Source organism: Rhea americana, unplaced genomic scaffold (genome assembly GCF_003343005.1).
Source record: "Rhea americana isolate MKP2758 unplaced genomic scaffold, rheAme1 scaffold_1, whole genome shotgun sequence".
Taxonomy (NCBI): domain Eukaryota; kingdom Metazoa; phylum Chordata; class Aves; order Rheiformes; family Rheidae; genus Rhea; species Rhea americana.
In genome coordinates, this window is record NW_028185038.1 from 15791658 (window position 1) to 15808213 (window position 16556).

General features: G+C 41.8%; 1 protein-coding gene across 1 annotated transcript in view; it reads right to left on the minus strand.

The window, feature by feature from the left end:
• The window catches only part of ITIH2 (inter-alpha-trypsin inhibitor heavy chain 2), a 28129-nt gene extending 13491 nt beyond the window's left edge, over positions 1-14638 (minus strand). Inside the window, exons 1-10 of the mRNA XM_085326040.1 lie at positions 14549-14638; positions 12893-12967; positions 7430-7465; positions 6688-6860; positions 5858-5962; positions 5350-5512; positions 4312-4419; positions 3144-3272; positions 2332-2448; positions 1067-1235 (exon numbers count right to left, since the gene is read on the minus strand). Of these exons, the coding sequence (XP_085182166.1) occupies positions 1067-1235; positions 2332-2448; positions 3144-3272; positions 4312-4419; positions 5350-5512; positions 5858-5962; positions 6688-6860; positions 7430-7465; positions 12893-12967; positions 14549-14632 (1159 nt within the window). The 5' untranslated portion in view covers positions 14633-14638. The remainder of the gene's footprint in view (positions 1-1066; positions 1236-2331; positions 2449-3143; positions 3273-4311; positions 4420-5349; positions 5513-5857; positions 5963-6687; positions 6861-7429; positions 7466-12892; positions 12968-14548) is intronic.
• Between the last annotated feature and the right edge of the window lie 1918 nt (positions 14639-16556).

The following is a 16556-nucleotide window of genomic DNA, read 5'->3' on the forward strand; positions in this document are numbered from 1 at the left end:
AGGAGTAAAAAAGATGGTGGTTTCAGAGACAGAATAATCAAATGCTGCATTCCAGAAGAACTTTGCTGGATGGGAGCAGGTCTCTTATTTTGTCAATTCATTTGGGGAAGCATAATCAGGTGTATATGGGGCACTGCACCCATATCCCAGCATGGGTTCCTACTCCCAGCACACTGGCGATGTTGGTGAGGTCTCTAACTTTATGTTGATCCTGCCATGTGTGCTGACATTGAAAGTTTCTGCAGGTGAAGGCTGCCTCTTACAGCACAGAGCACCATGAGGCTCTGATCTGGGGAAGAGTCTATACACACCACTGGCATACGAAGAGCGGAACAACTACACCCAACCTGCACGTCAGAGAGCAATCGATTAAAATGATTGCCAGCCCCTTCTGTACAGGTAGCTCAACAACTATCAAATGAATGAAGCCTCCAAGGTCCCGTGAGACTGAAAAAGGCAACTGTCCTTGTTTACTAGATAGGGAATGAAGGTATGGAAAGGATGAACTGTTTGTCCAGGGTGAGGTGTAGTGATAGATCATGGTGTAGTCTGCAGTTTACAGCTCATAGAGACCCTGAAGTCAGGCTCCCTAAGATCTGTTTCACAAAGAACAACATGGCCCTGGTCRTGGGTATTTGGGGTCTGTGGGGCTGGAGGTAGCCCTAGAGATTAAGGGTAGCGGTACTACGGTAATGCAGAGGGACACAGAGCTACAGGCACCTTTTCTTTGCTGGTATATGCTATTGTGGTAGTGCTGACAGGGAGAAAGAGGCYCACATCTTGTAAAAGAGCTGTATGTTCTTTTACAGGAGATGTAAGATGCTTTACATCTTCCCTAAGCTCACATCTGTTGCAGTTTATTCAGTAGAGGGAAGTCCCATCCAATCCCATCCCATTCCCTGGTGCAGCAAACTGGAGGCTTTGCTGTCTTTTAGTCCCAGGTCATGCTTTTCCCAACTAGGGAATCAGGCTTTTTAAAAACATTCTGAAAATCTGAAGGGTATCTGAGGTACCTATTCCCATGATACCTAACTTCCAAGATCGTCTTGCAATCAAAACCTCATACCGCCATTGGGATGAATCGTCTGGATGTACTTCTTCGCATCTTCAACATGCGCTGGGGTGGCTGAGACTAAATTATCTCTCCAGCAGCGAACATTGTGGTTGAAGTCAACAAGAGAAAATTGATCTGCAGCCCGGAGCTCACTCAGTATTGCTTTCATGGCCTCAATGGTCTGAGTGGAGGAAATTCAAGAGTAGACAAGTTTAAGCTTTTTGTTGTTGAAAGCATCCTCTTAACGCAAGTACAAGAAAACAGTTGCTGATGAATAACAAGAGCACTGGAATCCAAACTAGCATCTGTTAGCTAGATGTCTCACCCCTAGGTTCTTCTACACTTCTTGGAAAAAAAAAGTTTTGCTTGATTAAAGAAATATAGACTGAAATGTAATTAGCAAGAACAGGACCGTATACTTCAACCTATCCTTTCTTCACATCCCTGCTCAGTTAAGAGAGAGAGCGTGAGAGGGAGAGCGTGAGAAGCACTACATGAAACCTCACGGTCTGGGAGAGAGCAGTTAACACAACAGTCCGGAGACTTATTTGTGTCTGCAGCGCTGTCATTCTAGGCTGGGTAACATCTGTTTCAAGATGTACAATTTAAACAAGTGACAATTAGCTTATGTTCCAGTCTTGCAGCATTGATTTCCCAATGGAAAAAAATCTACCAAGTCTTAGTATTGTGCTCTGAAACAAATTCAATATACAGAGATCACCCCAAACTAGTTTTATCTAGCCAGTTCTTAAAAACCTCCAGCRACACATGATCTGCAATCTACAATCTCCTGAATTTCCCTCTCAGTAACGCATTTTTTTTTAATATCTAATATAAGTCTCTTCTGCCATAAATCCATCTGATTCATTCTTTTCCTTGGTGTGCACAGATGTCAGTTGATCYGTTTTCCTTTTGGAACAACTTTCTGCATACCTGAAGGTTGATTATATCTCACAAAGACTTGAGAAAAATGGGGTCAGAGCCTTTGCAAAATGCTTTGTGATCTGTYGATTAAAAACGTTGCTTGAGAGCTAAAAGTCATTAATGATGACATCATCTCTTCCTCGTAACGCGGAAGGACCATTACAAATAGAGTAAAAAACACAATGTCCTTCATTTACCAAATATCCACCAGCTTCAGCGGGAATATTGACAGAACGAAGCATAAGGATCTAACCCGCTGATTTTGAGTGCCTGCCTGCCACGCAGTTACACAGTGAGGCAGATGGGGAAAACTTGGAGGCAGGTTCTTTCTGCAATGGAGATCAAACACTTACTTGTTTCATTTTAAGTCCCCACATTGAGCCGCTGACATCTATAACAAATAAAATGTTTTTTGGCAGAGGATCAAGATTTTCCGGAGCAAAGAAGTGAACAAAATAGCCATTAAAAATCTGAAAAAGAGAATAAAAACCCCAAACACAGTAAACTGAGCCATGGTAAAAATGCCAGGGAATGCAAGACAATAACAGAACAGAAAATGTTACTCTTTATGGGCTGAATCTAACTTTCAGCTCTGCAGGTCCCTATATTTGTAGCCTTACACCATCTACACTTCATAGTCTTTACTTTTTATCAGGGAAAGCAGAAGCTGGTCTTTGGAGAAATGCCATGCACTGGCAAGGGGATTAATGGCAACATTTAAAAAAAAAATTTTCTGGTTATAATAATCCAACCCATAACTCTGCTGCACGTTAACACAAAAATAGTGATGTTCTGGTTTGTCTTCTTATGATATATTGGTACAACTTTCAAAGACTCTGTCTTGTGATTCAACATTAAATCACTAGAGTGGTGCTAGGTATAAAACAAATTGGCCTGTGGACAAGATGGGAAACTGCTCCTGACGATTTGTAGGACCATGTCGTAAATTRAGTAAATCCATTCTGCCCACTTAAAATCTGTCTGTTTTTTCAATAGGACGGCGAGGTCTTTCTCATTCTCGTTCTCCYTGAGCATGCCAACGCGGCTTCATTTCTGCCTAGTGAACCGCAGAATTTACACAGTGATGAAATTTAGCACAGTTCGTTTAATGACAGCAATTCCTGCATGCACAGATCTCCCTTCCTGGTCAAAGAGCAGCACTTACTTCCAGTTCCCCACCCGTGGTTTCTCTGTTCACATCATACTGCACGACAAAGTTCCCATCTACTGCCGTAGAGGAGCACGTGGGGCATTTTCGCTGCTGAATCATCGATGGCTTGAAAGAAACATGTGCCTGGAAATGAGAAGTGATCATCAGTCGAATGTTGTGTAAGAGATGGACCGCCGAAACAAAAGTAGTTCCTCTATTTTTATGCAATACCTTATTTTGCTGAAAGCTCTTCTAATTTCTTTACTTATAATTTAAATGAGAAATAGATTTTGCTGCTTCAAAACAARAAGGATGCTGAGGTCTGCTTGGATTTATTGACTCAGTAGTAGCAACTGTGACAGAGATAGGGTGACGTGTGTCTACAGGGACACATATTTCTGACAGAGCTGGACAAACCGTTTACAGAAAGTAAGTAAGTAAGTAATATATTGGCTTTTTAAAATTTTCCTAGTTGAAATGATCCCTAATTTTATCATTTTTATGAGTTTTTAATGGTTTTTTTCTTCTGATCAAAAGAGAGCTTGCAATTTTTCTGTAAATTGAGCACTAGAAATTATTTTCACTAGTCATGTAGGCTTTYTTTTGTTTGTTTTGGTTTTGTTTTTTTTACACTGTTGGAGAGCTTATCTATACATACGAACTATGCTGGAGAAAGCTAGGGTGAGACTGTCGAGGGAAACAGAGGCCCTAAAACAACTCCCTGTGCAAGTGTTCTCTGTTGAAACAGCGTTTTTTGTAGAGTTATTCCAGAACGACCATTCCGCTCGATATTCATGACGTAACCTTTTTCCATCTAGCAGTTCCTGTTATTTTGCATTGCCCTTTCAGAATTCTAAACGAAAAGATTTGCACGAAGATGGAAGACTACACCCTGTTCCTATACTGCTGTCACTGTAGTATTTGGCCGTCTTGTCCACACAGTTAAGCTGCARTAATCAAGACACTAGAGGATTCATGGGGTTTCTGGCCTTACTTCTTTTCCATGGCAGATTACCTTCAGTTGCTGTTTTTGCCTGATAAATTTCCTCTTGTCGAGGTTAAAATTTCCCATAGCATGCAATATTCTTTGCTGCTTCTAGCAGATATGGGAGAATATCATAACTGTGCAGGAACAAATATGAAAACTTCAGTTTTCATGGTATTTCCAGTCTGTGACTGTTACCTTTTTCTCTCCCTTGGAGATGGTGGTGATTCCATCAAAATGATCTCCGAGTGAATTAGGAACATGCACGTAGCGAAGTCCCTGTGGCTCAATAATGCGGACATCCACCTAAAGACAGGCGTGGAGAACACTTAGTATGGAGCAGTGCTGCTGCTGTACCAGSCTCTCATGAACCCTGCACAGGCAAACTGCAGAGAAATGGTGGGATACTCTTAAGAATTCCCCTGTAGGACTAGCCTGACACTTGGTGGGGATCTGGGCAATATTGAAAGCAGATCACGTTGGAAAGACCAAAAAAAAAAAAAAAAAAGTGGCAAAAGAATAGGAAGAGTTTGATGGAAATGCTCTTTCCTCTTCCTTCTCCCTCCTCCTGGGACAGGTGGGGGAAAAAAGAGTCAAGGGTGATGCCGTAATTTATGCTGAAAGCATGAATGAARGGTAAAGTGACTCTGCTTAAGCGTTACTACGGTACCGAGGCCAAGTAGCCCTGCACCTCGTTTCTGTCGATAGATAACAGAGCACATCTTTGGGTGAGTGTAAGGAAYAGGGTAAGAATAAGACAAATCATCTTCTGTCAATTAGTTTTGGAGGGACTACCAGTCAGAGAACGTCTGCTCCCATAGGGCACTTTCTCATGGGGTTTGGATTATTGTGAGAAGCCTTATTCCAGATAAAGAGAAAATCTTGCACATCTTCCTTTAGTCAAGACAAGTCTACACACAGGTAGGGGCCAGGCCAGGACCAGGGCTTGTTCATCCAGGTGGTTCTGACGAGGGTCAGCTATGATTCAGGAGATGCTCAAACACGTTAGCATAAGTGGAGGCAGGACATATTTGCTCTTCACTGATGTAGCTAYATAGCTCCTAGTGTGAAGTGTCTTGTGCTGGTCAGCACTTTGAGGCTATTTGTACCAAACCCACATATAAGGAGGAGACTGTAGGAGAAGTGTCCTCCTATGGGGCTCGAAGAAACCTTAGCCTTCTTCTCAGAGAGGATTCACATGTGTGATGATAGCTCCACACAGCAAATCCACCTTACCTCCAGGTGCTTTGCCAAGCGTCCTGGCTTCACAGAGATAGTATGCTCATAGGAGCTCAGTTTCCTTCGGATCATTTCCTGGTAATGAAGTTCAAACTGGATCTTTGTCCCAGGAGGCACATTCACTTCAGTTTTGAAGTTTTCCATATCCAGTGTGTTGCTCCTGAAAAGTTAGTGGTGGAGTTATTTTGAGAAAGTACAAAGAGAAGGAGAAATTCTTTGTGTTTTGTTTTAGAGTTATACATCTGCTGAGTGTGATTCTGACTGTGGCCTGTACCAGGCAATTGCGGTTRTTTATTAGCACAAGATCTTTTGTCAAGCCGAGAGCAGAAAGACAAAATAAAACCTTGATAATTAAACATCATGCTTGCTATAAGTGACCAAAACCTGTCCCTCTAATCTATTTTTCTTGCTAAGGTCCCCCCTCTTCTCTGTTCTTCTGGGATGGATCGGTTTACTCCTCCTGTGATAAGTTCAGCACAAGATCCCAATGGCAAAGTTTTTGTACCTTACTATTCCAGCAGCTTTGCCTTTGGCTTTTGCTTGAGAGTACATTCTTCTGGCTTCAGATTTTTCTCGAATTGAGCTGGTAAATGTTATACCATTTACATCCCTAGGAGACAAAAGCATGGTCAGCAAATTTACAATCAGCGTCTGCTTCCTCGCTTTAGAGCATCAGTGGAATCTAACCTCTTTATAACCCGGTGGGAACTTAAATAAGATTCTAATTTAATTCAAAAGTAAYGAAGCCTGGTTTCCAGTAGATCTTCATCTCTGTCCCTACCTGATCTTCTATTTCATGCTGCCAGCGGTCTTTTATAGAAGATCTGCTCTTCTCCACCTCCTTCCCACTTTCCCAATCTTTTGGGCAGGACAGGTAGTAACTCATGTCATGGCTGTTTAGAAACTGTACCTGAGCTGACTGACGGATCAGTGCATGTCTGCTGATCAGCGGGCTGGCTGTTGCCTCTCTGAACGGATACTGAACCAGGCTAAAGCGTCTTTCTGTTTAGTGAGGGCTCAAATTTGGGACTTCCCCTCCTTTGATCTGGTGTCAATTTGCACAAGACAGGTAGGAACTTAGTCTATTTGAGACTTCCATTCTTTTGTCAACTTTTGGGGCCGGTTGGCCAAMGTTAACATAATTACCAGGGAGGAAGAATTAGACAGACAGTACAATGACATAAGCCTTTTTTCCCTGAGAAAGCCTGCTAAAATCACACTGAAGCTGGAACATCATAGGAGGTGTTTTGCTTTTGTGGATACTTCCCTCCCACCACGTTATTCCTTCTTACTGCAACTGCTAGAGCACAAGGCTGATGTCTGCCCACTACTCACATAGTAAAGTTGTCAATAAAAGCTCCTTTGGGGACTTGCACATCAAACACTATGTGCTGGGGCCGTTTTGCGTTATTCACCATTTTGGCTTGGATCATTGTGTTGGCCAACCGTGATGTTATAGTGGACTGAACTTTGTAGCTATAAAGACCTATCTTGTCATCGTCTTCCACCTGTAATGGACAGAATAACTCTCTAAATTTAGGCTGCAGCTCATATTACAATACAACATGTTAGCTGAAAGGCAGGCATCTTTWGAGCTGGAATGTCTTCATTGCTTTGGATCAAGTAACCAGTCCTTGGAATGAATCTGTCAATGCAGCTTGGCACAGAAGGGTTGCGTAGTAATTCCTCAACATGAGATATAATGGGGCACAGGAAGCTTATCTTTAGAATAAAGGTCCTAAATAAAAGAGAGTGGAACCATTGATAACTGACCTAGTACAGTAGATGGTTAAACCATGGCAGTAGGAGAACGGTACTAAACTGGTATTTTACAGTTTTGCCTTTGTCTAATTTGTTTTGTTGCTTATTTCTTCATAGTGACATACCCTCCTCCCTCCAAGTGCAGATGTATAAACAGAATTGTGCAAACAGTTGTCTGTTTAAAGAAAATAGGTTAATATCTGACCAGTGGTATAAACAAGGAACAGAACAAACAAAAGGATTGATTTCCAAAAAATGGTTAACTAGAAAATCACTTTGTTCAGTATTTTTTTCCACAAAGCAGGAAAAAACTCACCAAATCTCCAGTGTACCCCCAGTCAGACGTGCTTCTCTGGAAAAGAAAAATACAAAAAAATGTATTTAAGAAAAGCTGGGTTCTCAGGCTGTACTTGTTTTGAACTTGGGATCAGACATTGGTAACTATCTAAAAGCTGCTTTTCAAGATGGTCAGAATCAGCCTGAGGTCTCAGGCTTAACGTGCAGATTCCTTTTGTTTTATTTCATATATTTATACATGGGATGTTGGAGCACATGATCGCCCAACTGTGACTTAGAGGCTATCAAAAACAAAAGGACAATTCTCTTCCTCTTTGTTTTTCTGTTCAAGAACAAAAAATATTCTTCCTAAAGGCAAAGCACAGTGGCAAAAAGTCATACTCAGAAACCTTAGTTTCTAAACGCAATTTTTGTTTTCTAGGAAAACTAGAACATCTCAAAAACCAGTCCTTTTTAGCTCATTTTGTTTTTATCTACATTTATACYATTGCATTATATACAGTATGCATTTTATATACAATGTGCATATTGCTTATTGTATAACCAATATTATTACATGTAAWTACTCTTATGTATTTAACCTGCCCAGCTGCACTGCTTAGAAGAGCTGAACCAATGGAAACTGAGAGTGTTTTTTTACTGCCTTATGAATGCTCCCATTTGGAATTTATACACCGAGTTGATGACATCTTGTGGCTGTCCAAATTGTTGTTTTCAGTGCCCTAAAACTCTTAAGTCAYGTGAAGGACCCTGGAATGGGATTCGGCTCACCTAGTTCTAGGGGAAGATGCAATTGGTTAATGCTGCTGTCTACTTTGGTGTTGGTGTTGTTGTCATAACTAGTCAGCACCAGCTCTTCACAGTCAATGGCGTGGTTCCTCTCATCTGAAAACAGATACTTCCATTTCATTGAAYGAATCATGCCTTAAACCATGCTGACTATACCGATTAGGGGTAGCGGGCTGCTGGAGGTGCCCTTGCACACCACCCTGGCCTCCAGCTGTGGCTCCAGGAGGCCACAGGTCTCATGTAGGTTCTGCATCATACTGGACACCTCACATGGATGTCTTGGACTCTCTGTGTTGTCTGACACCACCACCAGCTACCTACGTTTAGGCAACTAAACTGGGCCCTTCAGCTACACTGATGACGACTGGGAGCCTTGGAGAGACAAGGTCAGCTATTGATCGCTAAACTACAACAGGGTACCARAACAGACCAATCCCATTTCACGTTTTAAAATAAAAGCAGGACYTGGATACAAGAGGGCACAAAATCACAGAAGATGCTTATGATAACTGCTTTATTCACGTAATCCACATAACGCTTGCTATAGATTTAGTAAGTTCGTTGGGAGTTAATTTATAAACTGTTAYGCAGAACTAGGCTTTTCCTGTTAAGAGGTAATACATTGCACAGCAAGATTGTCTTACAGAGATGTCTTTAAGGATTCCTTAAAGACAGACAGAGTGACTGCAGAATTCCCCACCTGACTAAAAACAAATTCAAGATTTTATTTCATATCTATACAGGCTCCACCTGAAACATTCCAACTGGCGTTTCAGGAGCTGGAAGCTTATGGTTCTGTAGAGACACKCTGCAAAGCATAGACCTTGCTTAGTCCTTCACAAGAACCCATAAACACTATTATACAGTAAACTCAACACTTCACACCCGACAAAGAACCAAACTATGAAGAATGACTGTTGCTGCACATTCCCTTAGGGTAGGAAACAGCACCACCGTGAATACAAATTAAGACTGAACCAACCTCAACTGAAACAAATCCAGTTTAGAACAGACCAAGACCATAGCATAAAGGGGATTTGTTTTATTACCCAGTACCTCTCTGCTTCACAGTGGAGCTCAGGATTCCTGGCTCCCCTTAGGAAYGATGCAAAAAACTTCCAAAATGCACGCAACAGCATCACAGAATAGTTGCGGTTGGAAGGGACCTGTGGAGATCATCTAGTCCACCCACCTTSYTCAAGCAGGGTCACCTAGAGCACATTGCACAGGATCAYGTCCAGGTGGGTTTTGAATATCTCCAGAGAAGGAGATTCCACAACCTCTCTGGACAACCTGTTTCAGTGCTCTGTCACTCTCAGAGTAAGGAAGATTTTCCTTATATTCAGGTGGAACTTCTTGTGCTTCAGTTTGTGCCTGTTGCCTCTTGTCCTGCTGCTTAGCAGCACTGAAGAGAGTTTGGCCACATCCCCTTGACACCTTCCCTTAAGGTATTTGTAGGCATYGATAAGATCCCCTCTCAGTCTTCTCTTCTCCAGACTGAACAGGCCCAGCTCTTGCAGCTGTTCCTCATAAGAGAGAGTTTCTGTTTTTGTGAGGGTGGGTGAGAGGGGGGAGGTGTTGATGGAGACATTAGCCTATCACTTGCACCTGCAGTGACTGCTGCTTCAGTTGCTAGAGTCAGACATCTGGTGGGCCTGCCAGCCCTCCTGGCATCTCAAAGGCTGCAGCRTGCAACCAGTCTAACAAGTGAGGAGAACAGAGCTGCAGATAATTACACTTGAGGTCTGAGCGCTGCTGGGGTTACTGAAAACAAGGGCCTTGCAGAGGCCTGTGGCACTTAAGAGACTCGTGCTGTTTTTGGCATTAGGATCTGTGGCTGCTCCATGCCTTTATACTGCATCCAATTCTGCTGATGGCAGCACAGCRTGGAAACAATATCTTGTGCAATATCTTGTGTGCAGCAAATTGCTGATTAGAGCGGAGGGAACAAGTGCCTCAGGAATTCTTTCTGGGACCTGCTCTTCACAGATGCTCAGCTCTATCGTCAGGGCACGGAGAGCCCTCTTCCCCTCTTGACATCCAGGCAGGCTGTGGATATTCAGCCCTTCGTAAGGATCATTGTCCAAACCACTGCATATGAATGTTGCAATTACTATGCAGACCTACAATCAAGAAAATACTGGGTATATCAAACTACATATTATCCAGGGCTGCCAGGCCCTGGTTCTTCTTGCCTTGTCAGTGGAGGAAGTAGTCATGGTGTCTAAGAGAGAAAAGTATTATAAGAGATCTGATTACAGTTTTTTAGGTTGCATTTTGCATGCCTTGCTTACCATGGATTTCAAGTTGAAGTCCACAGCCTCTTTAGAGGTTCGTGGACCACTTCTGAGGTATAACTTAGTGARAGAAAGAAAAGAAATTCATGGATGCTGTACTGTTTAAAGAACAGAACACTTCTACTGACACCTGCAAATTCCTAGGAAAAGTAATAATTCGTAGGGAAAGTAATAAGAATCTGTAAACTGAGAAAAAGGTTGAAAAGCAGATGCCCAGCAAGAGATATGGAAAGAGGATGAGATATACCTAGCATGTCCTCCCAGGATTTTGAGGTGCTGCCTGCTCACAGCTTCACTTGACTTTGCATGCCCAGTTCCTTAAGCAGTTTTTAATGCACTTTATTCTCCTTGCAACTTCTTCAGACTCCTTTTGGGGATYGTGATGCTTAATTTGAGGAGCAAGAGGAGCAATTTTAAACCTAGGGCTTGCCAGAGTTCAAGTTTTTATAGTGSTGCAGACTAACCTTGGATTCTGTGGTCACAAAAATACTCTGGTACCTAAGGGGCTCCCCAGTTAGCTGATTCCACCCTCTCCTTTATCATTTCTTTTCCACCCCATTTTTCATGGCAGGCAAAATAGCTAGKAAGGAAATAGATGTGATCGGACAAGTGCAGGCTCCAGGGAGCTGAGCTCAGGGCCAGAACTGGGGAGTATGCTGCAGAAATTGCCGACTTTCAGTATGGACACAAGCTCAGTTATCTATCAATAAAACAGAGATAAGAGTGCCGCACCAGCATACAGAGGTTCACAAGGTTACCCACATTCCAGACTGTGGGGCACTCTGCTTCTGTGGTCACGAGGACCATTCACTTACCTGAGACACTGTATTTCTGGAATTGCTCACAAGGAGCAAATATTTTACATCTAAATACCTGGTTCAGACCTAGAAAATAATTCTCTTTAGAACACATCAGTAGGGTCTACAGAGAAGTGTTGTCTTGATGTCAATGGGCTAGTGAGTTCACTGTAGAGCAATGTAGCCCTAAAACAATAATCTGGAAAATAGTCTTCCCTATTTGACAGTAATTAACTGCTGGTAGCCCCTAGCTAGCGTCTCAAGGAAAGATGTTCCAGGTAGTTTTTTTTTTTAATCTCATTTACTATTCTCTATTCTCACATGATTTGTTATTGTGACTTAACTAACTTGAGGGTAATTCAGCATATAGCGGAGATCTTAATGCTACTGGTTTGCAAAGACTCATTTGACAGGTAAAGGATGGGAAATAATACACGGGAATGTGAGGGAAAACTGCTGTAATAAAGACCATGAGCAGAACTGCAAACTACTGCATGTGTACATATATATCACTATGTATCTRGAGAGCTGGGGAATGGAGACAGTACAATAAATATGGCACTAATATGGATGTATTGAAAGGAAAYGAYGCTCTGAACAAGTGCAATTACAGARGATATCTACTTAGACCRGATTAAATTATTCAAACWTTGGTCTGGCAAATGTGAGCTGGTTTGATTCACATTTATGTTAAAATCTTCAGTCTCTCTGGCAGTGTCRTGAGGGCTTCAGGTGGGAATAACCTACATTCACACTCTGTGTGAGGCTCCTTTTAAAAAGCCTTAGGATRAAGAAGGATCATGATCGTCTGTGCTTGGCTTCAAAGACACAAGGAAATCCAGCTTCACTCAAGAGGATTTTTTTGTATACACTATGCTGACCAAGTTCAAGAAACGCGACACCAGAGCTCTGGTGAATAACAAGGTCCCTTCTGATCACCATTTCTTTCAGTTTGTGTAATAAAAGTTAATATCTTCAAACAACTGATTTTATTATTATTGTTAGATACCATCGTGTAAAACACAAGAAAAGTCCTGCAATATTATTTTAAACATTTCCCTCTCAGAATCTGACAGAACACAATAATCTGAAATGCATCAGCATGCCGGAAATAAGTTTTCTTCCCTGTTCTCCGATTCCACCAACTCATTTCCTGCGTGACAGTGTGCTGCACTCTCTTGACCTGAATTAAATATGAATGAATGGATTACCAGCAGGATTGGAAGGTGTCACCCGACATTCCTAGTAGTCCTTCTCTTCCATTTCCTCATAGAAAAGCCCCACCAGCATCAGCAGGATGTTTCCCATACATGAAGTTAGACAGACAGTATTGCCATTTTTTAGCATCTCTATTGTGGTCTTATTTTAGGAGTTCAGATATGCAGCAAGGCTTTGCTGTGCTAGGTGCTGCATAAAGGATAGCAGCAGTTCCTTTCCCGACAAGAGCTAGAGAGGTCTCCAAACATATTAAGACCTGCTGGTCCCACCTGATTGCACATTCATGACATCAATACGGGACTAGCCACTTGGGGAGAGCTTCGAAGCATTCTTCCTCTCTCCCTTGCTTCCCGTTTTTTGAAGCATTTCTGAGTACTATACCTGGTACCTGCCACTTCTCATCTTGGAGCTTGAAGGAAATCCACTGATTTCCAGGTCAATTAAACTCTCCACTTCCTAGAAGAGAAAGAAGAGGAAAGAAAGACGTGTTGCTGCTCTCTTATATTTTGATTTAGCATTTGATTTATTATTAACACTCAGTATTTTTCCAAAGGGTATTTACCTCCCCTTGCTGTAAATGGGGAACAGAGACAAAAACCTTCTCAGATTAAAATGTTGCTTCTTCACACATTCATTGTCCCTCTGTGGCCAAGTAGCTCTCTATACTCTTACAAGATCATGACTTCTACCATCATTTTAAGTCCATTTATTCTGAAACATGGAGTGAAGTTTAATGGACTGAAATGTCCATAATATGCAAGAAGCAGGTCCTCAGTAGGAGTTGCCCAACCACGATCACCACAGCGTGACAGATGCTAAGCTAACTCAAACCAGTGAGTTCAGAGTATTTCAGTCGAAACCAGTAAAAATCACCTCCAGTTTTATACTAATATAACGGAGAACTAAATTTGCCTCATTGAGAGAGGAGGCTCTTTGCTCCTACTTGCTTCACTGATAGAGGATAGAGTCTTTTCCAAGTGCAAAGCATGACTTTTAAATCACAGCAATACTCTTAATTGAAGTTTGTTAGCTGTTAAATTTATGCCAATAAAGAAGTTAATCAGTTGCTCTCCAACTGAAGTGATTGCATATACACAAACATTTGCACAAACTTAAATTGTTTAAGCACATTGAGGCTAAACTAGTATAGCACCTGTGATTAGGCAGGACAAAAAGCCTGAATTTTTTCCTAGGAATTATAAACTCAAACAATTTCAGCATGTCATGAAAAGTGCTGTTAGGAAGAAACTTAGAGAGAACAGCCCTCTCACTAACTCTTTTTGTTAAACTTGTGCAGTTAAAGCTTTATACTGTCCCTGCTGGCTTCATAGAAATACTGTAAAACACAGCAAACTTCATTTTGAAAAATAGCTGTATCATGTGGAAGTGGATGTGGACACCCAAATCTAAGATCACCTGAGTCTAGGAGATTAAATTTGGATTCAGTTTTAAAGTCAAAACTGTAACTATACTTTCTTTTATTATTATATTCTACTAAGCAATTACATGCTCTGCTATAAATTATATCATCCCTCTGCTGAGGAGTGAACAGTCAATAGGATCTTAGCTCTGCCTTTGAATTCATGCTGGGAAAAAGCTAAGTCCGTACAAAACTTTGCTGAAGTTCATGAAGTTCATGCTCCCATACAGAAGACCTCATCCACCAAGATATCTACGTGCTGGATTTCTACTTATTTCAGGAAAGCAGGATCCAAAATTCATCTGAAGGTCTGAACATAGGAATCCACTTGGGTGTGTACAGGTTAAAAGCCCCAAACAAGCAAAGCTGAGTTAAAGGCAGGAATCCTGCTTCCAAGAGACACATGTCCAGCTTCAATAATATTAAAAAGCCATACCACAAATGACAGGTAAAACCCAATTATCAGAATAATCCCAGGTAAAGGATGAAGAGAAATTGTGAGATATAAGCAGAACTATGAAGAAACGACCTGATTCGGCTCTCACTGAAGCCAATTGTAGCTTTAATTTTGACTTCAGCAAGGAAGGTAGACCTAGGCCCTGTTTGGAAATACTCACATCTGGGATTCCATCGATGACAAGATCAAAGCTTCCTACTTCAGAAATGAGGAAAAAACCCAGGAAGCAGATAAGATGCTTCATTTTCTTCCTACTTGTCTCCTGAGAACAGTCCGCCTAGGTACTAGACACAAGATCTTTCCTTCTCTGAGACAAGTTCAAGGAAACAGCTTGGTGTTATGTAGTATTTTGAACAAAGTTTTGAAATGCTGACTTTGTTTAGGCCCTGGGTAAATATTTGCCTTGCAACGCAAGTCAGAGCTGTGGTGCCTGAGCAAGGGTTATCCAAATACAGTGTCTTCACTCGCCTCTGCCCTCGATAACAACTCAGGCTTGGATAGGCTCAGTTCTTGCTTTTGTAGGTTCCCATGATGTTTGACTAATTTCCTGCTAGGCACAGACCTTGGAGTACTCAAAACTTAGAAAGATCAAAGTAAAAAGTCACTCCCAGGCTGTTTGTTTATAATAAATGAGTTGCTGACTAGTTCTCAGAGTGATGGAGGCAGCAATATTCTCCTTCTCCAAGGGCCCTCCTCCCCAGCCGCCTCACACTGGTTGGCAGGGGTCTCTGGGCTGGATCCTGACCCACACAAACACTCCTTTTCCACTTCAACTGAGAAAAGAACCATAGATGGTGGTGTGATAGCTCTAGTTTTTCAAAGTCAGTCATGTGAGAACATCTGGTAATATTTTCAAAGGCTCATTCAAAGGCTCCCAGGTACTTTTGAAACTATGTTGGCCTGCTGCCTCACTGCATACTTTGATAAAGGTAGCCAATATGGCAAGTAGGGAAAAGAAGGGACAAAATAAGTTCCTGGCAAAAGGATCTGGGGACCCACTTCTCACCTAGGAAAATAAGGAAATGTGCAGACATCTGAGCAACCTCAAAGGGAAAGATTGAAGACTAAGTGGATCCAGGAATAGAACAGCAGACAAGGCTATGTTATGTTATGTTATGTTATGTTATGATATGTTATGTTATGTTATGTTACGTTATCTTATCTGATCTTATCTTAATCTTGTGTTATCTTATGTTATCTCATGTTACAGTTTGATATAAACATTTCAGCAAAAGATTTTAGCAGCACCTGTCTGCTTTTGCACATTTTTACTCCATCCTTTCAGCAGATTATTTCTCAGGCTTTRTCTCTGAGACCTGAAACTACATCCAGAGGAACCCAAGCAGAACAGTGAGTGAGCTTTCAGTTCAGCACCATGTGAGAGTTGCCAAAGGTGCTTTGGAAAGAATTTAAGCCTGGAGCAAGCAGGTATGGCACTCTCCAAGCATCCTCCTAGTCTCCAGCTATTTGCAGCTGTGGTGCATCCTGACCAGGACATGTTTTCTATTTATTAAGTAGTGCTCAATTACTTTCTTTTCCATTAAATTATTCAGTTCCCCCCTGAAGAACCTGGATAAATGCTTAGCATCCATAGCATCCTATGTGAAGAAGTTCCAAAGCTTAACTATACATTGCAGGAAAAAACACAGCCTTTTGATCATGACTTATTTCGTTAGTGTTAAGCTGAAAGAGATATTGAATAATCAGTCCTGATTTGCCTTCTCCCAAGATCTTCTGGGCAATCTTGGATCTTGAGCTCAGAGGTAACAACCCCTGAACTGTTAGAAAGTTTAGGAGTCTGTAGACTGTATATAACTGGTACACAACCTTCACAGCACATACATCTTGGTTCTGCATTGGTCCACCCACACAGTGGTCCCCATTTCACCTATTTATCACGTCTCTCCCTAAACTCTGGTTCGCAGTTTTTGAACACTCTCAGAGYTCTTGTAGGCACAGATAATCCAAGCAGTTCTGTGCTCTTTGGGCCCAGCAGGCATGACCTGGCTCATCTTCCTCTCCTTCAGTCGCTGTCGGTCTGCTTCTGTGTTTCAGCTTCCTACGGTGGTGTGGGGCAGGGGCCTGCGTGATAGCGAAAAAAGCCCACAGAAGAAGAATGGTGAGGATAAGTAGTGTAGATGGGATTACCCTCYGGTACATCTTCATCT